This window comes from Equus przewalskii, chromosome 1, assembly GCF_037783145.1.
Source record: "Equus przewalskii isolate Varuska chromosome 1, EquPr2, whole genome shotgun sequence".
Lineage (NCBI taxonomy): Eukaryota > Metazoa > Chordata > Mammalia > Perissodactyla > Equidae > Equus > Equus przewalskii.
The window spans coordinates 51,103,342-51,129,295 of record NC_091831.1 but is presented as its reverse complement, the minus strand read 5'-3'; the positions used below and the strand labels follow the sequence as shown (position 1 = coordinate 51,129,295).

The 25,954-nt window shown below is 35.1% G+C and overlaps 1 protein-coding gene and 1 long non-coding RNA gene across 2 annotated transcripts in view; one reads left to right on the top strand and one right to left on the bottom strand.

The window, feature by feature from the left end:
- CABCOCO1 (ciliary associated calcium binding coiled-coil 1) overlaps positions 1-25,261 on the bottom strand; it is a 120,206-nt gene extending 94,945 nt beyond the window's left edge. Inside the window, exons 1-3 of the mRNA XM_070611808.1 lie at positions 25,053-25,261; positions 15,557-15,660; positions 9,533-9,702 (exon numbers count right to left, since the gene is read on the bottom strand). Of these exons, the coding sequence (XP_070467909.1) occupies positions 9,533-9,702; positions 15,557-15,660; positions 25,053-25,133 (355 nt within the window). The 5' untranslated portion in view covers positions 25,134-25,261. The remainder of the gene's footprint in view (positions 1-9,532; positions 9,703-15,556; positions 15,661-25,052) is intronic.
- Positions 16,976-23,688, top strand: LOC139082133 (uncharacterized). The gene is made up of 2 exons (XR_011537867.1): positions 16,976-17,238; positions 22,979-23,688. It is a non-coding gene; the product is annotated as an uncharacterized lncRNA (long non-coding RNA).
- Positions 25,262-25,954: the final 693 nt, after the last annotated feature.

Genomic DNA, 25,954 nt, shown 5'->3' with positions numbered 1-25,954 from the left:
ATTCTGCACCTTGCTTTATTCAATAACAATATACAGTTCCCCATACAATATGTAGAAAGCTTCCTCATTCTTTCCTTTTTACAGCTGCATAGCATTCCATTTTAGGGATAGACTAATCCCTACTGATAAACTTTTAATTTCGGAGTAGTTTTAGATTTACAGAAAAGTTGTAACAACACTACAGAGAGCTCCCATATACCCCATACACAGTTTCCTCTATGAACTTTGCTGTGGTACATTTGGCACAACTAATGCACAAATATCGGTACTTTATTATTATCTAAGTTCATACTTTCATTGGATTTCTTCAGTCTTTATGACAGTCTTTTTTCTGTCCCCAAATCCCATCCAGGATACCACATTACATTTAGTCGTCATGCTTTCTTAGACTGTGACAGTTTCTTGACATTCCTTGTTTTTGATGGCCTTGACAGTTTTAAGAAGCACTAGTCAGAGAGTTTGTGGTATGTCCTTCAAGTTGAGTTTTTCTGATATTTTTGTCATGATTAGACAGGGATTAAGGGTTTGGGGAGGACCACAGTGCCATTCTCAACATGTTATATCAAGTGGACATGCTATTTAACACGGCTTATCACTAACAGTGTTGGCCTTAATCATGGGCTGAGGTAGTCTTGGTCAGGTTACTCCACTGTAGAGTTAGTTTTTCCTCCTTTCCATACTGCCCTCTTTGGAAGAAAGTCACTACGTGCAGCCCACACTTAAGTGGTTGGGAGTGTGGGTTTAACTTCTTGAGGGTGAAGTGTCTATATAAATTATTGGAAATTCTGTATGGGAGATTTGTCTATTTTACCCCAGTTAATTATTTTTCCAATCATGAATTTATATCAGTATGGATTCATGGATGTTAATTTTATACTTTGAATTACAATTCAATACTCTGTTTTTTTGTTCAAATTGTTCCAACTTTGGACATTGGGAGCTTTTTAAGTTGGCTTCTCTATTCCTTTGACACACCCTCATCATTTTGATTTTTGAGCACTTACTTTGGCCACTATAAGGTGCCCCTGGCTCATCTTTCATGTCCCCTGCTCCACGTCTGCAATCAGCCATTTCTCTAAGGAGCCCTGGCTTTGTAAATTCGAGAATGAAATTATAAACCAAGACCTGGGTCCTGGGTATGCTCATTGCTACTGGGATGTCATTACTTCCAGGCCCTCTCAGTGGACAGAACTAAGAAATATATGTGTGTACAGTTAACTAGACAACTATTCATCTGTATCTATATTAAGTTAAACATGAGTTCACACTGGTGTCTCCAGTTGACGTTTCTAATCTTTTGCTTTTACAAACGTTTCTGTAACGAGTAACTTTACATATGTCAGGTTACATGTGTGCAAGTGAATATGGAGGATAAATTCCCAAAAGTGGAACTGCTGGGTCAAAGGGACAACCCATTTGTAAATTTGATAGATAGCTACTAATCTACACTCCACAGGGGTTTTTTAAACGTATACTTCCATTAGCAATAGAGGAGAGCAACTGTTTTCTTACAGCTTTGACAGCTGAGAATGCTGCCATGATTTTACAGTTCTGTCAATCTGATATGTGACAAATGGCATTTCTGTGTAGTTTTAATTAGCATTTTCTTATTATCTTTAAGGCTGAACTTTTCATTTGTAATTTATTTAGTCATATCCATATGCAATAATCTCTCCAGTTTCTTATTCTTTTTTTGATTTTTCTTTCAGTATTTTTTCTTTGCAGACTTTTGACTTTTAAAAATCAAATTTAACTATCCTTTTCTTTATGGCTTCAGAATTTTGAGGCATAATTATAAAGGTCTTCCCCATCCAACGTTGTAAAGAAATTAACCCATGTTTTCCTCTAACATTTTTATAGTTCTATTTATTTGACATTTAAGTATCTGATCCATTTGGAATGTATTCTGGTTTAAAGACAGGGAGCTCTGGATCCAGTTTTATTTTATTTTTTTTTCTCGATGGATACCCAGGTGTCCCAATATTATTTATTGAATAGTACATCTTTTCACCACAGGTTTGAGATGTCATTATATCAAGTACTGAATTCCGATGCTTGGGTGTACTTCTAAACCTGTTCTATTCCTTTGGTCCATCTATTTAGTCATTCACCATCGTGTTCAAATATTAGAGATTTTATGACACCATTACTAATATTATAATAACAAAATATGTTATAGCTTATTACACTTCTTAAAGAAAGTTTTTCTGGCTATTCGTATTTGTTTATTTTCCCTATTTTCGTTAGAATCACCTTGCTTAGTAACCCACCCCAAGCAAAAACATCGACAAAAACTGTTGGTATTTTCAATGGAACATTAATATTGACAATTAACATGATGAGATTTAGAATCTTTATCGTGTTGAGTCTTTCACAGAAAGTTGTAAGTTTTTTCCAAATGTTTAAAACTTCCTTTGTGACCTTTACAACTGCTTTGAGGTTTTCTTCATATAGGACTTGCACATCTCTTTTCTAAGTTTATTCCTAGGTAGTTTCTCTTTCTTGTTAAAATTATATATTTTTTCTTTCACTAAATCTGCTCTTTCTTTTTGTAAGTAAATATTTAAAAAATTATCGTCCAGTGGAATTGACTTTTCTTTTGGTCTATAGTTCTATGAATTTGAACCCTTGTGTAGATCATGTAACCAACACCACCACAATTAGGATACAGAATAGTTACATCACCTCCAAAAACTCCCCCAGGCTATCCTTTCATGTCCTCTCTGCACCCCAGCCTCCGGCAACCATTGACTTGTTCTCCATCTCTCTAGTGGCATCTTTTTAGAATGTCCTATAAGTGTAATCGTACAGTACACAATCTTAAAACTGACTTCTTTAACTCAGTATGATGCTATTGAGATTTATCCAAATTGTTGTGTGTATCATGGTTTATTCATTTTTATTACTAAGTAGTGTTCCATTTACGTTCATGGCGTGGATATACCATGGTTGTTTATCTGTTGCCCTATTGACAGACATTTGGATTGTTTTCAGCACTTATGAATAGAGCTGCTACAAAACATTCATGAACAGGTTTTTGTGTGAACATATGTTTTCCTTTCTTTAGAGTAATTCCTAGAAGTGGGACTGATAGGTCATATAATTTTATAAGAAACTGCCAACCATTTTCCAGAGTGGCTGTGCCATTTTGCCTTTTCATAAGCGAAGTATAAGAGTCCTAGCTGCTCTCTATCTTTGTCAACGCTGGTATTATCAGTATTTTCTACTTTAGTCATTCAATAGGTGTGTAGTGGTATCGTAGTGGTTTTAGCTTACATTTCTCTAATGGCGAACGATGGTGAAGGCCTTTTCATGTGTTTATTTGCCATCTTTATATCGTCTTTCGTGAAGTGTCTGTTCAAATTATTTGCTAATTTTTTAAAAAAAGATAGACTTTATTTTAGAATAGATTTATAATTATAGAAAAATTACAAAAATAGTACCTAGGTTCTTGCATACCTTATTTTCTCTTATTTTTAACATCTTACATTATAATGTACATATATTACAACCAGTAAACCAATATTTATATATTATAACTAACTGAAGTCCATATTTTATTAGATTTACTTAGTTTTTACTTGCTGTCCTTTTCTGTTCCAGGATCCCCTCCAGGATACCATATTACATTTAGTAGCCATGTCTCTTGAGGTTCTCCTAGTTTCTCAGATTTCTTGTTTTTGATAACCTTGTCAGTTTGAGGAGTACTGGTCAGACATTTTGTACATTGTTCCTCAATTTGAGTTCGTCTTCTGTTTTCCTCATGGTTAGACAGGAGTTACAGGTTTTGATGCTTTTGTGCATTTTTAATAGGATTATTTGTTTTATTATTATTGAGTTCTTTATATATTATAAAGTCTTTTGTCAGATATGTGATTTGCAAATATTTTTCCCTATCTGTAGCTTGTCTTTTCATTCTTTTAACAATGACTTTCACAAAACAAAAGTTTAAGAATTTAATGAAGACCAATTTATCAATTTTTTTCTTTTACAGATCATGTTTTGAGGATCATGTCTAAGAACTTCTCAGAAAACTCCATGTCATGAAGATTTTCTCCTACGTTTTCTTCTAAAAGATTTATAGTTTTATATTTTGAATTTATATCTATGATATAATCAGTTAATTGTATCAAATGAAAAGTTTAAGTTGAGGTATATTTTTTTTAATGTAGAGGAGGAGCTGTTTCAGCATTTGTTGAAAAGTCTACCCTGTTCCACTGAATTGCTTTCACGTATTTATTTAAAAAATTCAGATGACCATTTTTGTGTGAGTCTATTTCTGAATTCTATCTTTATTCCGTTGATCTAAATGTTTATCCCTTCACCAATTCCACATTGACTTTATTAGTGTAACTTTATAGTAAGTCTTAAAATTATGTGGGATCATTTATGCTATTTTATTCCTATTTTTCAAAGTTGTTTTACCTACTGTAGGTCCTTAGCCTTTCCATAAAAATTTTAAAATCAGCTTGGGTATGTCTAGAAAAAAATCCTGCTGGGGTTTGGATTGAGACTGAATTAAATCTACAGATCAATTCAGGAAGAACTGACATCTTCATGTGGAGATTTCTAATCCAAGAACACTATTTCAATTTATTTAGGTTTTATTTCTTTTATCATAATTTTGTAGTTTTCAGCATATAGATTTTGTTTTTGTTTGTTTGTTTTTTTTTTGAGGAAGATTAGCCCTGAGCCAACATCTGCTGCCAATCCTCTTCTGTTTGCTAAGGAAGACTGGCCCTGAGCTAACATCCATGCCCATCTTCCTCTACTTTATACGTAGGATGCCTACCACAGCATGGCTTTTGCCAAGTGATACCACGTTCGCACCCCGGATCCAAAACAGCGAACCCTGAGCTGCCGAAGCGGAACATGCGCACTTAACTGCTGGGCCACTGGGCCAGCCCCAATTTTGTATTTTTTTGTTAGATTTATGCTTAAGTACTTCTTTCTGTTATTTTTTTAGCTATTATAAACATTATTTGTTAAAATTTTGATATCCATTGCATATTGTTAGTATACTGAAATACAACTGACTTTTGTTTTGACCTTATTCCTGCAACCTTGCTAAACTCATTAGTTCTAAGATTTTTTTTTGATTCTGAGTAATTTTTTTATAGAAACAATCATTTTACCTGAGAACAGGGACTGTTTTATTTCCTCCTTTCTCATCTGCATGTGTTTTATTTCTTTTTCTTACCATATCGCACTTACTGCTAAGACTTCCAGTCCCTTGCTGAATAGGAGAGTTGAGAGCAGACATTCTTGCCTTGACTCTGATCTTATGGGGAAAGCATTTGGTTTTTCACCACTAAGTATGATGATAGCTTTAGGTTTTTTATAGCTGTCTTTTATGAGGTTGAGGAATATCACTTCTTTTCTTAGTTTTCTGACAGTTTCTTTTTTTAAAAAAAATAATGAATGGATGTTGTATTTAGTCAAACGCTTTCTTTGCATCTATTTATATGATCATGTGGGTTTTTTTCTTTAGACTATTTACACTGATGAGATTTCCAAATAGTGAAGCAGTATTGAATTTCTGGGATAAATCCCAACTAGTCGTGTGTATTATTTTTCTAATATATTGCTTGATTCATTTTGGTAATATTTTGTTGAGAATTTTTAAATTTATGTTCCTGAGGGATATTGGTCTGTAGTCCTCCTCTGGCCCCTCCACTTCCTCCTTCCTCTTTCTCTCTTTCATTGTCTTTGTTGGGTTTTGGTATGAAGATAATTCTAGCCTCAAAAATGAGTTAAGGAGAGTTCTTTTCTCTACTATTTCTGGAAGAGATTATGCATAATTGGTGGTATTTCTTCATGAAATGTTTGATAGAATTTTCCAGTGAAAACATCTGGGCCTGCAGATTTTTTCCCCCAGATTTTAGCAACAAATTCAACTTCTTTTTTTTTTAAGTTTATTTTTTTGTCCTTTTTTTTTTCCTTAGGAAGACTAGCCCTGAGCTAACATCTGCAGCCAATCCTCCTCTTTTTGCTGAGGAAGACTGGCCCTCAGCTCATATTCGTGCCCATCTTCCTCTACTTTATATATGGGACGCCTACCACAGCATGCCAAGCAGTGCCAAGTCCGCACGTGGGATCTGAACCGGCAGACCCCAGGCCACTGAAGTAAAACGTGCGAACTTAACCACTGCGCCACCAGGCCGGCCCTGTTAACTTCTTAAATAGTTATAGGACTATCAGGTTATCTGTTTCATCTTGGGTGAGTTTTGTTAGTTTGTAGTTTTTGAGGAATTGGTCCCTTTCCTTTTTCTTTTCTAATTTATGTACATAAGCGGTATTCTCTTACTATCCTGTTAAAAATCTGCAGGGTCTGCAGTAATATCTCATTTTTTTACCTGATAATGATCATCTTTGCCTTCTATCTTTTTTCCTTCATCAGTTTTGCTTCATGTTTCTCAAGTTTATTGACCTTTTCAAAGATCCAGATTTTGGTTTAATTGATTTTCTCTATTGGCTTTATGTTTTCAACTTTATTGATTTCTGTTCTTTATTATTTCTTTTCTGCTTGATTGATGCTTTTTATTTTACTGGATTCCTAAGGTTTAAACTTACATTATTAATTTTAGACTTTTTTCTTTTCTAATACAAGCATTTAATGAAATAAACTTCCCTCTTATCATTGGCTCAGCTGCACCACACAAATTTTCACGTGTTTTATTTTCATTTTCATTTACCAAAAATCTTTTCTAATATCTATTGAGACTTTCTTTGACCCATGGACTATTTAGAATTGTGTTTTTAATATCCAAGTGTTCAGAGATTTTCCTGACATATCTCTGATATTAATTTCTTGTTTAATTCCATTGTGGCTAGAGAACATATTTGTATGACTTCAATTATTTTAAATTTCAGGTTGTTGTATGACCCAGGATAGATCCACCTTGGTGAATGTTCCATGTAAACTTGAAAAGAATGACTATTCTGCTGTTTGGGGATGAACTGTTCTGTAAATGTCAATTAGATCCAGTTGGTTGGTAATGTTTTCCTTTTTGTTTACCTTGTTTGTGGTCCAGTCAGCTTCTTGAATTTATAGGTTTAATCTTTTGCCAAATTTGGGAGGTTTTCAGCCATTATTTCTTCAAATGTTTGTTCAGCACTCTACTCTTTCTCCTGTCCTTTTGGGACTCTGAAGAGATGTATATTAGAACTTTGGTTGTCCCGCAGGTCCCTGAGGTTTTGTTCATTTGTTTGCCAGTCCTTTTTTCTCTATATTGTTCAGATTGGATAATTTCTATTGCTCTGTCTTCAAGTTCACTGATTTTTCCATTGTTTCCTCTCCATTCTGCTATTAATTCCATCCAGTGAGATTTTAATTTTGGTTATTGTATTTTGTGGTCCTAAAATTCCCATTTGTTTCTTCTCTATACACTTCATTTCATTCCTGATTCTTTATATTTTAATATGTGTTTCAAGAATATTTGTAACTGTTCATTTAAGCACTTTTATAATAGCTGTTTTGAAGTCTCACATATAATCTCAATACCCATTTTATCTTATTGTTGGTATCTATTTATTATTTTCCATGCAAGTTGAGATTTGCATAGTTCTTTGTTTGCTGAGTAATTTTGGCAATGATGTTGAAAGAATATATTTCAAGATATGTAGTACTCAGAGATTCCATAAATATTTATGTCATGAGGGGAAAAAAAACCAGCCAAAGTCTGTCTTTTTGATGATTTACTAAGAATTCTTTTTTTGGAAGGTTGTAGTTTAACAATTGAAATTCAAATAATATTATATTACTTATTAGGCATCTTAATAATAAAATATGCATCTTTAATGAAGTACTGGAAAAGACTGAATTCTCAAGACTAGCTACCTGAGACTTCGGTTTTTGTTTTAGCTTTATACCATGTTTTCCATGTGCAGGATAATTTGAAATCAGTCAGTTAACATCATACCAGTTTTTCATTCTAAAGTATAATTATTTTTTCTTCTATTGGTACAGCTATTTATCTTTAACGTGGCACTACGTACCTAAGTAAAAGATGAAATTCTCCCACTTACAGAGAAGAAAATAATGATTTCTTCTCCTCACATACAAGAACTACCAATTCTTCCCTTGTAAAGGGCAACTAGGAGCAGGAAGGGTGCCTAGGGCATGAGTGGCTCCTCTAGGTTTTGCTAACTCACTTAAAATTTCCCCTGCATCTGTGTAGTTAGAAATTGATACGCAGAACAGAATAGATTTTGTGTGACCACAAGGTACCCACAAAATTTGCTAGGATGATGGTAACAATTCTTTAGGAGGAGCAAGGTTTCTATCTGCCCAATTAAAAGAAAAAGAAGAAAATAAACTAAAAACAAGCAAACAACCAAAAAGAAAAGAAAGAAGTTGCCTTCTAATGGACACAATCACGTCTTTCCATTGAGACACAAACACCTTTACCAGGTAGTGTGCTTGTGGCCTTTTGGTTCTACAGTCTGAGATTCAAGTTCAGCTCTGCCAGTTACCAGCTGTGCAACCTTGCTCTCTGGACTGCTTGCTCAAGTCTGAGATAGTGGTCCTAACACTTCCCTGCAGGAGCTTCTCTGAGGTTCAAGAATGTACGTTAAAGATTAGAACCAAACATAGTGCCTAGCACACCGAGTTAATAAATAAGTAGATTTCCTTCTTTTCCTTCTTCCAAGAAGCAATTCTACTTAGTCTCAAACAAAAGTCAGTACATTTAAAATTGCTCCAAGGGGAGCCGGCTCCGTGGCCAAGTGGTTAAGTTCGCCCGCTCCACTGCAGCGGCCCAGGGTTCAGATCCTGGGCGCGGACATGGCACCGCTCGTCAGGTCACGTTGAGGCAGTGTCCCACATGCCACAACTAGACGGACCTGCAACTAAGATATACAACTGTGTACAGGGGGTTTTGGGAAATAAAGCAGAAGAAAAAAAAAAGATTGGCAACAGTTGTTAGCCCAGGTGCAAATCCTTAAAAAAAAAAAAAGGAAGCTTGGCAACAGTTGTTAGCCCAGGTGCCAATCTTAAAAAAAAAAATAAATAAATAAATAAAATTGCTCCAAGGAAGAATTTCCAAATTTCCTGTAGTAAGTCATTTCAATGTGGTCTAAGAAAAAAATCACAAAATCTAAGTGTATGTGAGTGAAGTCTATTTAATGGGGTTTTGATATTGACCAAAGTACCTCCTGTTATCAGTCATTCTGAGATATCCCAGTAATACTTACAGGTAAGATGAGATGAAACAGCTCAAACAATAAAAAAATACCTAAATAAATCTGAACTTTCTACTTGACATTTTTGGGATGGATAGCACTGATAAGATTTTAAAATGAAATTAACATATCTTTGGCAAATTAATTATTAAGAGAACTTTGCCCTTGTTAAGTACTATTTTAAGTTTTACAATTTAATATATAAACTACATCTTTGCTACACCCAGGAAGAAAACATAATTTTCACTGAAGGAATTACAATAAAATTAGGAAATTTTGCTTAAAACATTAATTTAGATGGTGGACTAAATTTTCTTTTCTTAAAAAGAGAGAAAAATACTGTACTTACTTCTAAGATTATGAAGTAACATATCTAGTAAAGTCATAAATTTTGAATATTGAATAATAGAAAAGTCCATTCCTCTAGCCCACAAAAATCCAGATACATAATAATCTAGTAGGATGGCTTCCTTTAAACAGGTTTGAAGATTTTTGAAATTCAAAAACTTTTCCAGTTTTCTGTAACAAAAAGAAAAATCCATATATTAAAATCAGATTACATACTGAACAGTTCCTTTTCTAAGTTTTGAAAACATAGATACTTTTTTGAATGAAAATTCAATAATGCCCATAATCTAAAAATAGTCATAGTTATATTAAAATCCTAAGTCCAAAATGACATTCAAAGGAGAAACAGAAAAAGAGAGCAACCTCTTTTGGTCTTCTTCCTCCACTTCTTTATTCTTCTTCTAATTCTCCTTCTCTCCTTTTTCGTCTTGTTCCTTCTTCCATCTTTGAAGTATAGCAGCTTACTAGTATATTTTTTCTCTGAAATGCAGTGTCTTCTCCCATTTATGCAATCAAGTTTATTTCTGACAATGTTCCGGAACTAGATTATTAAATATTCACTGTTTTCTTTCTCAAAGAATCCCAATTGTATACATTTTACTCAAATTTTCTACAGCTATAATTTTCTCTCTAACCTGCAAAACATTTTTTCAAATTTATTTCCTTTTCTCTTTATATACTTTTCTCATTTCCGTCTTCTATGTCCCTTAGAGTTTTCAGCAGTGTTCATTCTCCCTGGGGCTGCTTATAAATTTCACCTCTGCAAGATCTTTCCTTTTCTACTTTTTTAAATGTGTTTTATCACCTTTTATTTCTTAGTATCTCTTCCTTGAGTTTTCATATCTCTGTTTTATGCTCTCATAGTGATTGCTTCAAAATTTTTTTTTAATTCATAAATATTTGACCATATTTTTTGTCTGCTCATGGCTATATTTTTCTGTTATATTCTCTTTGCCTGTCGGTTCTTTTTCCTATTCTTCAATTATTTTTTTCTTGTAATGTCTTTGTATGCACATTCCTTGTTTAGTACTCATACTTGGCCATGTTAGAAGCTATTTTCTGTATGAAGTAAGTTTGTGCCAATTATTCTAGTTTTCACTCGTTTTTAAATTAGTGGGGAAACAGAAAAAAAGTAGGATTGGTTCTCTTTACTATCATGTAAACAATCTATTTCTTGTAAATATGGGAAGTATCTGTCCAGACTTGTACATCCTGGTCCTGCTGTTTCACATAAAGTTTCTTGGAACAGCACTTGAGGGTTTTATCCTTACCTGGAAGAATAAGTATATTTTTTAGCTCATTCTAAGATCTTCAATCATGTGTATCCTCTCTGTACTTTCTCCTGCCCTTCTGCTTGATCCAGAATGCTCCTGGCAGTCCTCCTCACATTTTGTGGTTTGGGCTTTCAGAATTCTTTTGGCTAAAGGTGGAATTGGTATTTCCTTGTTGTTTATATATTATTTGCGAGGTAGTGTGTGTGTGTGTAACAACCTTATACTGACATTTTTTTAAAGAAAGGAAGTCCTTATTCATAATATTGAAATAAATTATATGATCAGAATAATAAATAGAGCAGGATTAAACAAGTTTAGGAACAAATAAAGCCAGCATTATGTTTAACTAACTCTCTAATGTCCATTTCATCTATAGTGGTATCAGGACAGACCTCAACCTGAAAGTGAGCTCTGATTTTCCTAAGCCAATCAGAGTGATCTCATCCCCATTCCCATAATGCCTTACAATGCCATTTAGTATTTGGCATTCTCTATAATAGTTAGCGGTCTACAGTGGGCACTCTTCTAAACTGTTATAATTAATTTGTAACTAAAGGTGAAGTTCATTTTGTTCTGTGGAACAAAAATACAGAGAACAAGTAAGTAGCTTTAACTGCTCCTAGCAGTCATCTTATAACCATAAGAAAAATCAGTCCTAAGATTAAGCCTCATCTTTTGATACTACTGAGGCCTTGAGTCAATCAATTCTGGAATCAATCTCTCAACATCCTGTTATGTGATATTTCATATATATATGTATGTGTGTGTGTGTAAGTGTGTGTATACTTTCAACTTTTAAGTCAATGATCAGTTTTTTATGTTACATGCAACTAAAAGCATCCTGATACATTTTGTCAAGCCCACAAAGCAACTGGTAGATGCAGATGTGAAGGGGGATGGGAGGTTACATTACCAGCCAGGTGTCTTCAATTTGCAGTGGATATCAGTCAGCAAGACTTATTTTTCAATGTTTAATGTATAATATCATTAACTCAAGTGAAAGTCAGTAAGAAAACTTCTATAGTAATAAAAGCCTGTGGTATTTTAATGGGATCAATAAATAGGCCAAAGGAATAGAAAGCCCAGAAATAGACCCAGCATATATTGAAAATAGGTATATGACAGAGGTAGTATTTCAAATCAATGACGGTAGTATGAACTCTTCAAAATTGTTGCTGGAAGAATTGGCTATCTGTGTAGAAAATAAAATACTACCTCACCCAATACTTTGAAATAAAATCCAGGTGGATTAACTAAAACCACCACCTAAATTAGTACTTTATTTGGAATTACATACTTTTGACTCCCTAAATTTTGGTTACTCACTACTCTACTAATTTCTGCTACCATTAGGTTGCTAAGGAAAAGTCTGAGGCTGCCTGGTTATTTTCCTCTCTACATGATGGACTTTATCCCAGAGATAAGGTAATACATGAAGTTTTATTCTATCAAAATATTAAAATCAAAGCTTTTCTTTTATGAAGTTTAAATTGTTTTTTCTAATTCACTGTTGGATGTATACTCTAACATCTAATTGCTTTAATCTGCATTTTGTATAAGTTGTCTTAAATTTGTTTTCCACACTACTGACTTGATTTTCAGCAAGATAAGTTCTACATTGGTTTTATTCTTTACCCTTAGTTTCTTGTCCTAGTTCTCAGAGCTTCTTATTTACATATTTTATCATCTCTTCTTTAACCTCTTGTTTTACAGAATCAATGCCCTCTTTAATCATCAGCTTTTGCCTAACGTTTTCTTCTGTTTCCAGCAATTAGTCTTCCTTCTAAGTATACTCTTCATTTGCCATCTGCATGCTATGTTGTTTTTTATTAATTAAATATTTGACCTGAATAGTTGCACATGTTCTTTGCTTTCCATTTTTATTTTTCTAGTGTTTAATTGTATATGGATGAAGACAGCTATTTGCCTAAGAATATTTTGGTGAAATCTCTTTGAGGTCCTTCCACCTTTGCTTTCCTCTCTGTGCCTCCTCCACCACTTTCCCTGGTACTATTTGAATCTCAACCTTCAACTTGAACTGCAGGGCTAAATATTTACCATTTCTATTCTTTGTTCAGTCATTTCATTCAGAAGGAGATTACATAGGAAGGCATTTGGAGCAGATGCTGTTGTCGTTTGAATGCAAAGTTTCCATGCATTTTACCGCCAAATTTGTAAGCATCTCCTCTGGGGATAAGGGGAGATGGAACCAGGAAGAGGAGAGAGCAGGCCACAGCAGAGAGAATGTAGGGAAAGTGAAAGATGCTTACTAGTGATTCAGGAAGTTTGCTACAGTGATAGATGATGTAACTATCTACTTTGTCTCACCAAGATTTTCAGCAAAAATATTACATTATTCTTGTACGCTCTTGAAATTGGAGTGCATTTTATTTTTTAATATGATGACATGCAGAAATAAGCCTTAAGGCGAGAGCTGAACAGCTCCTGGAAGCCCAGTTATGGAAAGGTTATTAAAAGAACTCTCAGTGTTATTTCTATGTTTAAATAGTTATTTTCAATTTAGTCCCTATCCCTTTTTCAAAAAGGATTTAGGTGAATCTGTAAATAAAATCAGGATTATATTAAAACATGAATGATTGATAGTAGTTAGGAGATCATGAGAAATGGACCCAGACATTTACCTTGGTTGGAATTGTACTCCAGAAATATGTTTTAATGATACTTTAATGTGTTATTTGGTTGGTTGCTTTCATGGAGCACAATTTTCCATTTTAAAAGGTAGAAAAATGTGCTGATTTCCTATAATTTATTTAAATAAGTTTACTGCTTTGCAGACTATACAATTTTGGCATACTTCTGTCACTTGGTGACAGGATACCTAAATTATATTTCTGCTATTTTGAAAGGGATATAGTCCTCATTTACAATAATGCTATTTTAAATGGAAAGTGAATGATTGCGAATATTTCAGGATTACTGTTACAAAAATCATATAACCGACCTCAAGAAAATTACTTTGCAAAGAAATGGCTCCTGACATAACACTGGTGTCATTCCTCCAAAATTGATGTCCTAAAATTTGAAATTACTTCAGGTGAATTCTATTAATGAGATGGTCTAAAAGATCAAGCTGCTGTTGACCCTAGTTCTTTCTATACCACTAACTTCCGTACCACCCCCTTTTCATTTACTTTGTCCTAGACCTCACCTCTTAAAGATTAAAAATACTTTTAGAATTCAGATATTTAACAACAAAGGAAGCCAATAATTGAAAAATAAGGATTGTCACACAAGGTATGATACATGGTAAAACTTAAGATGTGGTAAGAAATAAACAAAAAGCATTTGTTTGTAATATAGTTTATTTAATATTAATTGCATTTAATATAACATCTTTTATTTAATATTTCATACAAATAAATTGTAAACTATATTAAATATCTGTCATTTGAATTGTATTATTTTGCTAGTATTAAATACTTATTCCTGTGCATTTCAATGATCAACATTTGGGGTTACCTAGAAATGGAGAATAATATTTTACTTAAAACATAAACAATCAGTGATATTAATACAATGAATCATTTTACTAATCAGTTGTGACACTGAAAATCAGAATTCCCAATGAGCATTCATTTCTACAAAAATGGCAAAATCACCATGAAATACCTGTTTAAAATCTGTGAAATTTTTAATCGACTAATACTTATAAAGACACAGTTAGTACGCAGTATGGCCAAATCACAGATCACCAGGATTTCTAGCAGGATTTTCAGGCGCTGGAGGTGAAGAGCATCTTGGGAAAAGGCCTGTCAGTGTCATTTGCCTGCTCTTAATATGCCTTCCCTCATCAGCTTTCTCTTCCAGCCAGTACCTCTGTCATATTTCCTTCTCACTAGTAAATTACCTCTATTCCATAATATTTGTAAGATTTGTAAATGATAATCACTGACAGAGTCATTTTCTATTTGTCCATTACGGTTCACAATACCCTGCTTCCATCCGAGGACTGGCATGTAGAGATCTTACACTGGGACATTATGGTCCAGAACATCACATCGTCCCCACTCTCCACACATTATGGCCAATCAGGCTTCCATTATTAGAGTGAGATAATTTTTAAAATGAGTGATTTACTAAAAACATCTTTTAGGAATTTGTGTTGTCAGATATATCTGACTAGCGTTCTAAGTAAAAGATCCACTGTAGAAATAAATGGCCTTAAGAGCGAGACGTACATATATTAGAATTGTTGCTTATAAATTCAGTTATATTCACACCTTTAAGCAAAATGAATGAAATCAGAGTACTTAGTACAGCTTCATAGCCAATAAAAATCACAGGTAGATGATAGATAATACTCAAGATTTCCAAAATAATTAAAGGTATTGACTAGTAATATTATAGAAAACACAACTTGCTCTTGTTATGATGAGACAGAATGCCCTTTAGGTTCTTGGGCATATTGACAGATAGTTTCATGAATGAAAGAAAAAAGTAGAAGAAGATGGCATATGCTAAAGACTGCTTTTAACAATAAATCCCTATTCTTGGTTAATATTAACAAGTTGGTTTGACAGGCATTTCTGCCATAAAGAAGACTACTGAGTGGTGCAAAAAAGTCAACGTTTGAGAATTTTTGTGTTCCAGAGACTGGACATATATATATTTCTGCACAATATAATAAATATTTTGAAAAGACGTTTAAAATATGTAAGAACATATCATGGTCATTTATAGATGCAGAATTAGAACTGCTCTATACTTGGTTGTAATATGAAAATGCTTACTGTTGAACTCCATCTACGTCCTCTGCTAGCATTTCAGTGATTTGGTCAACGGAAAGGAAGTCTGGAGACAGAATCTTTTCATGCTCCTGGAAGTCAACATCTTTCTATCAAAAAAAAAAAAAAAAAAGGGATGAGTTATTTCAATCACACATTTTACATATTAATCCCAATAATATCAAAATTTGTTCTTACTATGGTCTAGTTGCTATCAGGAAAAAAAAATTAAAACCAACAGTCTCCTAGATAATCATTTTTCTTTTCTGTTTTTTGGTAATGGTACTTCTTTTCTGAAAAGTCAAATAGCTAGTCAATCTGTCTTCTGCACATATTTACAACTGCATGATGGTTTTCAACAAGTAAATTCTTTTTTGACTGTCTACATATTCCTCATTGAATTTGGGGCTCAAGAAGAGGCAAAGACAAGTAAGAAAAACACGCTAGCCCCAAGAAGCTTAACATCTAGTGGGAGGAACAAACCAAAGGTGACTTTAAAACAAGAAAATGAAATGCAAAGTGAGCCAGGATATATCCAGCATTCAACCAAAAAGAAAGGCTAAGGACAGGGACAGGACAAGTAAAGTCTATAGAGAGGAGTTCCAGAGTGGATTTTGTGAGATCTGGCATGGATAATGCCCCAGGTGAATTATCGCGACACCAAGGTTATGAAGGCACACAGTTGGATACTGGTTCTGCAAATATGAAGTAGCTCACAATGGTGCATAGGGTATATGTGGGGTACTAGTTGGATCTAGGTGGCATGTGGGCATTAGGAATACATTGTGGAAGATCTTAAATTTAATAATTCAATAAATATTTACTGAGTGCTTACAAGACAGAAGATATTGTGCCAGGAACCATACATATTTTAGACCCTGGCTGGTTGAAGAAGGACAGCCTGAGGAGTTGGTTCTTAACAATACAGGGAAACCCATGAAGTTTTTGAGCACTTAATGACAAGATAAAACTGTGCTTTAAGGAAGGGTAATCTGTAACAGGGTTAGGAAAAGACACGAGCAGAGAAAGTATGCAGAGGAAGAGTTAAATGAAAAGGTCATTAAAACAGTGCAGGAATGATGCATTGGGCTGTACTGGGCCCCAAGCACTGTGTGTGAAAAGAAAGGGGTGACTGCAACATATTATACAGAGGGGACTAAAAGAGGGAAGAATGAATGGAGATTCTGAATTTCAGGAATAGGTCACTGGAGGGAAAAGGATGGTGATACTCAGGGTCTCCAAGAGCACATATGCCACCTTTGTGTGAACTAGACAGGGGCATCCTCCCTGGGTGGAGGAAGTGCTAAAAGGGTTTTTCCCAAGGCTGATGCAGCTCTGTGCCCAACTGCACTGCTTGTGAATACAGTTTCAGTTCCTGTTCAACCCTCAGATGAATTTTTTTGTTCAGAGTACAATCTGCACAACCATACAACCCTTGTTACAACAAAAGAAATAGGAGCTTTGGAAGTTGATGAGTTTGGTTTCAGTGGTTGAGTTTAAGGTGAAATATGCATACCAAGGGAGAAATGTTTAGAGGTAATTAGAAATGCTAGAGTCAGAAAGGTCAAGTTTAAAGATGTTGGTTTAGGAGTCAACTGCAAGTATGAGGATGGATGAAACTGCCCAAAGCCAGAGCATGAGGAGAAGAGCTGTGAATGGGGAAGGGAAGAGGAAACTGAGAAACAGAGGTAAGATGGCAGATATTTTGCCACACAAAATCTAGGACTGTGAGATTTTGGGGAGAGAGGGGACAAACGTTTTCAATTAAACAAATCATTGATCCTTTCTTGTGAATGGGCTCCAAAAAATAAGAACAACAAGGAAATGCTTTGCTATAGTTAATCAGACCACATCCCAAATTTTCCTTATTCTTTTTCAAGAGTAGAAAAATCTCAAAGATAATACTTATTGGTAATGGTAATCAGTTTAATGTTTTTAATGCAATATTAGGTTATTATATTTTTATTATTAAAAATCTATTTGAAATAAAATGTTACTTTATTAGCTCTTTTTGTAATCCAGGTTTAGCAAATTAACCTAAACTAGGTCATACTATCAAATTATAAACTCAATATGAAAAAAATATTTTAGTACCTAATATGATAACTTACAGCTGGGACGCACTCATATATTTGTAAATTGAATCAAATGTACTCAGTTTTTACACAGGATAGTATTTTAGTCCATAATATATGACTATATATTTGTTTAAATGTTTGTTGGTTATATACATTTTTTATTTTTAGCAGTAAACTATACTTATTTCTGCACTGTCAATTCCATTAGATTGTAAATTCCTCAGGGACATTCATTCAACCTTTTACTTCTGTTTAGAATTCTGCAGATCCTAGTCATATACATAGGTCGTTAATAGACTGTCTGAATTCATCTCCACCTCATGATGACATTGTTAGATGATGGAGCATGATGAAAAGCAGGCCTTGGACTTAGAGATATCATGATGGTTTGGCTACTGATTAATTTTGTAACTTAGAGAAAGTCAATTGAACCTAAATTTGGAACATGTTAAAAAATCATTTTAATATGTTTTAATACACACAAGAGTGTATCATTGTTAATAATGAATAAAGATACACATGTAAATTATGCAGACATTTAGGTCAATCTTATTAGATTTGAAAATCTCTAGATAGGAGAAAATAGGTCACAAAAGAACACTATGAAAGAGAATACAATAATCTTAACCTTTTGTACAGTAATAATTCTAGCTAAGATGCCTAATATTAGTGCCTCATTTTTTTACTAAAACTTGATGGCTTAAGATAATTATCTTGTGTGTAGGAGGGTTTGCCTCTGGGTTTTTGTTTTCTTTTGCTTTAAATTGAATTCCTGGATCTATTTTAAACTAGAGCTATTTTCTGTTTGTTTATACACTGCCTTGCGCTAGAAAGGATATAAGGTGGTTAAAATCTTTAATCTCTCAACACATACATTCTGATTTGTAAAAATTAGAGATACAATAGAAAATTAGTGAATAGGCTATTAAAAAATGTGGCTATGTAATTGTGGCTTTCTCTGTAAAATTATCTCTCTGACTAGGTAATATTTAAGCTAAATTGCACTGTAACTCATTTTACTCCACCACCTGGTGGATTTTAGCAGTTATTCCAGAAGCAATAAAACTGTAAGGCCCAATATTACTTGCCAGATAATCTTTTATCTGAATTTTTTCTCTAATGTCACCTAAACTGTCCATATTTGAATATATGTCTTTCTTCTCGAATTTAAGCTTTCGGGGGCATCTTTGTATCTATCACTGGTAGCGTCTTTAAAGATTCTTAATAAATGTTCATTAAAAGAGAGATAACACATTTCACCAAGGATTACTAAAGAGAGGTTTCAAAGTCACAGAGAACATAAACTGCTCTACAGTTTCCACACTTGGAAAGGCTTTCTTCAAGCCTGAATAGAAATGAACTTAAGAGCAGCAGTTCTGTGTTGAACCATAGTGGAGCCAGAGGCAAAAGGAAAAATCGGTAATACTGACCCTGTCTTTATTTAAAATTTTGATCTGTTATGGATTTTTTTGCATTAATTTTGACTTTTTAAAGTACTGCATTAAAATATAGTGTATCTTGACTAATGAATTTTGTGCCCAAGGAGTGCCTCACTCAACCTCACTAAAATCCTGGCCACTGTAAGGAGCCAATTTAAGACAAAGAAAAATATAAAAATAAAAAAAGAGATGAGAGAAGGATAAGTGAAAGCTAGAGCTAGTTCTTTAAAATAATGAATACAACAGGCAAATCTTTGGCAAATGTGATTAAAGAATGAAGAAAAAATACATACATGCCACATTAAATGGAAATACATTTGAAAATTACAAGGAAATGGGTGATTTCCTAGGAAAATATGTTATCAAAATTGATCTGGGGTAAGGGAGAAAATGAATCTGACTAAAAGTGAAATAAACTGAAAGTCTACTTTTTAAAAAGTCACCATGCCCAGATGGTTTTACACTTGAAGTTCTACCTAACAATCAAGAATTCATAAATTCTGCTAGTATAGTATAGTAATTCAAACTGCAGATAATTCTTTTCTTTTTTTTTTTTGAGGAACACTAGCCCTGAGCTAACATCTGCTGCCAATCCTCCTCTTTTTGCTGAGGAAGATTGGCCCTGAGCTAACATCCGTGCCCATCTTCCTCTACTTATGTGGTACGCCTGCCACAGCATGGCTGGATAAGTGGTGCCTAGGTCTGCACCTGGGATCTGAGCTGGCAAACCCTGGGCTGCCAAAGTGGAATGTGTGAACTTAACTGCCGTGCCACCAGGCTGGCCCCGATAATTCATTTTTAAGAAGCCAGCACAGTCTATATACAAAAACCTGAACTAGCACAAAAAGAAAATTATAAACAAAAATCATTAATGAATCCAAATGCAAAAATTCTAATTAAAATATATTTTAGAAAATTGAATCCAGCAGTGTACTAACAGAATAATAAGCTATCATGACCAAATACGGTTAATTTCAGAAATGCAAGGCTGGGTCATCATTAACAACTCTACTATACTTTTTATGTCAAATTAAATGATAAAAATGATATGGTTATATAAAATAATAAACAGGCGTTTGCTAGAATGCAGCAGCAAAATTCTCAGTAAAATATGAACAGAAAAGAATAGCTAGGGGCTGGCCTGGTGGCGTAGCGGTTAAGTTCACATGCTCTGCTTCAGTGGCCCAGGGTTTGTGGGTTCAGATCCCAGGTGTGGACCTACACACCACCTGTCAAACCAGGCTGTGGTGGCATCCCATATACAAAAGATAGAGGAAGACTGGCACAGATGTTAGCTCAGGGACAATCTTCACAAAAAAACAACAACAACAAAAGAACAGCTATACATGAAAAAGATTATTCGCCAAAACATCACATTGAATGGCAAAATACTGAAGTCATTCTTACGAAAATCAGGAACTAAAAAAAGGATTCTGGCTAGTAACATTAATGTCAGTCCACACTCTATAGAGGCTCTAATTAATACAATAGGAAAATTAAATATGTGGCTTAAATATTAGGGATGAGGAAATTTTAAAAAATCTTAATTTGAAGAATGCATGGTGGCATACCTAAGAAATCTGACATTGGACTAACATGGTTTGAGCTAATAAGAAATTTGATAAGACAGTTACATATAACAAATACATAAAGGCCAATTGCTTTTCTCTATATTAGAAACTAATTAGAAATGGAAACAGCAAAAACTTGACTAAACTATACTCAGTTATAAATGTAATAAAAAAGGTACAGGACGTAAAGAAGTCAACTTCATCAAAAGTTTAACAACAAGTTTGATAGAAGAGATTTACTGGAAACCTTCAAATGAAAAAAATTAAATCCTTCCACATTATAAATGTAATGCAATGACAATCTCAAATCTAGAATGCATCATTATGGAACTTTACAAAATAGTTTTTTAAAGTCCTTATGGAAGAATACATACATTTTGAAAAAGAAAAATAGTAAGAGAGACCTTTTCAAGTTAGATATTACAGCTAAATATAAAATGGTATGGCATTGACATAAGAATGAACAAACTGGTCAGTGGAAAAGAATAGAGAATTCAAATATTTATACATATATTGTATATATATAAATTTTGGGATATTAAAAATATTTATACATGTATACATACAAATTTATATACACACATATATATATGAATAGTCACATATTCATATCTATGAATATATATATGAACGTTTGGATTGTCTTTTCTAGTCCACTGACTATTTTATCTATTCTTGGGCCCATTCATGTATATATATAACGTGATAGCGGCAGTCAGTCCATTCTCAATGGAAAGAGAGAGGTTGGCTTATTAAGTAAACAAAGCTGATATAATTGATAGTTCATGTCCAGAAGAAAACAAAATTAGATCCTCATTTCATATATACAAAATACGTCTATTCAAAATTAATTTTAGCTGTGAGAGAGGTCTAACTTTAGTAAAACTTTAAATATTAGAAAAAGATTGAAGATCACTTGTGCAACCTAAAAGGGAGGCTGGAGTGGGTAGAAGCAGCAGGACTTTTAAAATAAGACAGGAAATCCAAAGACCAATAGTAAGAAGAACGATAAACCCAAATGCTTGTTAATATCTCCACACCCAAAGTCAATATTCCCAGAAGTTCTAAGTGTCTGATAAATAATACTACCGTACATTACAATTTTGAGGAATATCAGTACTTTTTCCCCAACAATATTTTACGCAACTTTTTGGCATCCTCCCCACAACCCTGCACAGGTTGTTCTACGCTATGTGCTGTGAATGGCTTCAGTAAATACCTCTTGAGCGATATTGAAACTGTAGCAACTTGATCATCTTGCTGCTCAAGTTGAGCTCCAAGTGTTTCTCTCTAACCTTCCAATGATGGGGTGGGAGCTATTTTTAAGATCAGTAGGGACCACTTAATATAAAGAGAATTGTCCAGGCCTCTTCTTGGACATGTTGAGGATCTCTAAGACAAGTGACATCATCTTTCCACTCAGGAGTACGTAAATGTCTTCCTGTTCTGATAAAGTCCCGAAGCACTGAATAAATGTCATCTATTAGGAGATGTGGTAACACTAAAAGACATTATTCAGAAGAAGCAATTAGGAAATAATTATTTACATTTCTTTTAGGTCTCTGATGTGAGTTGAAGTCAATAGTCCTTTTAAGTTTACTACTTAAATGATTATATTTCCCAAATAGTTCTTTTTTCTTTCTTCTTTTTTTTTTTGTGAGGAAGATTGGCCCTGAGCTAACATCCTTGCCAATCTTCCTCTGTTTTATGTGGGATGCAGCCACAGCATGGCTTGATGATCAGTGCTAGGTCCATGCCCAGGATCCAGGCCAGGCTGCTGAAGCGCAATGTGTGAACTTAACCACTATGCCACCAGGCTGGCCCCTCCCAAATAGTATTTTTGAAGACATTAAGAAAGTTAGTTTATGAGCAAACTACTGATAAAAGACTGATGATTGAATTCTAAGTATTTACTTATAAACTCATTTATAAATTAATTTGTAAACACTTAGGAACTCCTTTCACTTACATATTTATACATAGCGAATATTTACTTTCAGATTTTTGTCACTATTCTCTGGTCTTATGCATTTATACAGATATCTGCCAAAAGTTTAGTCTTATCTTTTAGAGGGAGGCATTTACTCCCATGTTACTAAAGAAACTGGAATGTTGAATTTAGAAAGTTGCCAAGAAGAGTTTATGCAACATCACAGAAAAAATATTTTCCTGGACCTGCATCTTACATCTGGTGGTTCACAATATCTCATAGAGTAGATTTGGTCCACGATAACTACCGTTCCTGGCATACATCAGACCACCTAGGATTTTAATTAGCTGTTCTCATATTTTATTAAGTGCCTACTATGTGATGGGGATAATTGGTTGTTTTTATTCTAGGCACCGGCCACCATCAACAAATGGGAAACCTCAGACTATTGGAAGCTTAAGCTTTATTTCCAGTAGACCTGGCAAGAAAAGAAATATTTCACTACTGCTTGGCTCAGATGACTAGATGGTCTACTGGCTAAGTCAATTTGGATGCAGAATTTATTAGAAACGACACCATAAGGGACTAGGTCATCAGGGACCAACTCTAGAAAGAATCTGATCTGAGAAGTATCTTTCAGTATCTAACTGAAGAGCTGTAGCCTTGGGAACAGAGACTCTCAGGCAGATTTTTGCCATCTTTTCCATCTAACCCTTGAAACCCACAGTAGGCACAAATGGGCGACATGCAAGGCTTGTCATTCTAATGAACCACACAGCTCTACGGATCAACTGTCTTCTCTGTGAACTACAGGAACACTGCTTTCATTACCATGGAAAATGGAGTTTCCACCATGCATCGGATTAACCTGCTAATCTTAGCAAATGAGCACAGCTGAGTACAAATTCCAACTTGATTTCTTCAACTTTCTACTCACTAAAAGATTGAGCATACCCTAAATTGCTTGTCATGGGAAATACCTGCTCCTCCAAGAAGGTAACAAATGTGCCTGCTGACATTGCTAAGATGGCAGATAATCATCTAAGGTCTATAACTAGCTCATTCATCCAGCCCATTCATTATAAAAAGTGATTTCACCCCCCTCCCCGGAACATGCATCTTTAAAAAAAATTATAGGTTATATTTTTTTTGAAGTGCAGATTCATTAACCCCAAATTATCAGTCTTCTTAGAAAGGACATTATCTACACAGTTAACTATATGTAAGTGTACACTGACAATTGTGTATTCTCATAAGTAAGTTTTTGTATATATTTAAATAACACAACCTAATTGGGAAATTTCCTATGCCACTTTTGAAAACGGAATTATTTACATTAGAGACCAGAAGGGAATAACTGGCTTAGTAACCAGTTTGTCACATTAAAATGTATTTTTAATGTATACTAATTTCAAAAGGCTCATAGGAGAGTCAGCCTGCTTTGTGGTCCCCATACAATATCGGGAAGAATCTGGACTGGGAACGACTTGTGTACCTCTGAGCAAAGCACTGGATTGTTGGGTCTGTGTTTCTGGATTTAAAAAATGAAGCACTTATAAAATTGCAGCTAATTCTTCTGCACAAAGAATGTTATTTAACTAATACGGGAGTTGAGCACGGCAATATTAATTATAACATTATTATTCACCTTCAGCGTCTTAAAACACTGAAGGAAAAACTTCATAGAAAAACACGATGGACTCTGTGAAGATGCAAACATTTTTTAGTAATATCTGGCATAGCAAACATGTTCTTAATTAAAATTTCAGGATATTAAGCTTATGAGTAATAATAATTACCTAAAACATTGATTATTGAGAGCTGGTGGTGGGAGGGGCCTAAAGGTAACAAATCTTTATTTTACAGAGGAAAAGGCGCCCAAGGAGGTTAAATAACATTCCTAAAGACAAGCTGATGATAAGCAACTAAGCCAAAACCAGAAGGTCCATTTTCCCGGCGCTCCTCTTTTGTGTTGTCTTCTATCTCGCATTTATTTACTTATTGAAATATCAAAATAATGAGGGAAACACTAAGCCCCAGCCTGCAAATATTAATCAATCCACTACCAATGAAGAGTTATTATTCCCTGACACCTTTTGAGCAATGGGAACTGTGATCATTGCAAAAGAATCAGTAGCGATTTCCCAAAGCGAGTGACCCATTTTAAGTTGAGACAACCCTTTTGACAAGCAAGGCATCCGGGGAGAAGCATCGTTGTGAGGTCTTTGGGGCAAGGAACCGTCCAAAGGAGGGATTTCTACAGTTTGGACATCCTCGTCGGCTCTCAGGGCGGCCCGCCGGGGGGACGGGGCTCGGGGAACGCATCGAGGACCCCGCGCCGCCCGGGGACCCCGCCCCGTGCCCGGCCAGCTCCCAGCCCCGCCGCCTGCCCCGGCCACGCCGCCGCCGGGCCGGGTCGTGGGCGCCGCCCCGCTGGCAGGGGCGGGCGTTGGGGGCCGCGGGGCCCGGGAAGGGGCGGCGTACCTCCAACTCGGGCGAGGCTCCCACTGGGGTCATAGCCGCGGGGGTCGTCCCCCCGGGAGTGGTCCCCACAGACGCCGCCATGATCTCGCCGGAGCGGAGCGGCCCCTCGTCGCCTAGACAACCGGGGCGGGGCCGGGGGCGCTGGGCGGGGCATCTGGTCCCAAGGGAAAGCTCCTCCCGGACCGAGCCGGGCCCCACCGGGGAAAGCGGGGACTGGGCCGCTCTCCTGGGAAGAAGGAAAAAGCGGTTTAAATAACAGCAATTTTAAATGAACTATTACATTTGGAAGTGTGTAATGCTAACACATGGCAAGATCTCCGTAAATATTAAAGTGAAATATATCAGCTGGGATTTGACCACTGATTGATATCTGATATTAAGGAATTGTAATTTTAAGGTGTTATGACGTTATTGTCATGTTTAGAAGGAAAAGAATTTTATCTTTTTGAGATACATACTGAAAGATTTAGTGATGATAAAATGATCTAATGTCTGCGATTTATTCCAAAATAATGAGGGTGGCGGTATAGCAGATGAATCAAGATTGGGTACATGGAGTGGGGCGGGGGCCCACTATACTATTCTATTTTATACATGTTTGAAATTTTCCATAATAAAAACATTTAAAAACGATATATTTAGTGGCAGTAGGAGTATTCTTTTGGGGATGATAATACCTGCTTGGAAAATGAAATGTACAGTACTTTACCTGCATGGGAGTTGCTATGCAGGAAGCTTACTGTAAAAACTAGACGTTCTTTAAATACTTCAGTTTCCCAACTCTAAAATGAGATAATAGCGTCTGCCTCATAAAGTCACTGTGAGGATCTAACATGTTAATATATGGGAGTGTTTAGAACAGTGTCTGGCACCTGTGTTAGGTTTTATTAGGATTAGTATTA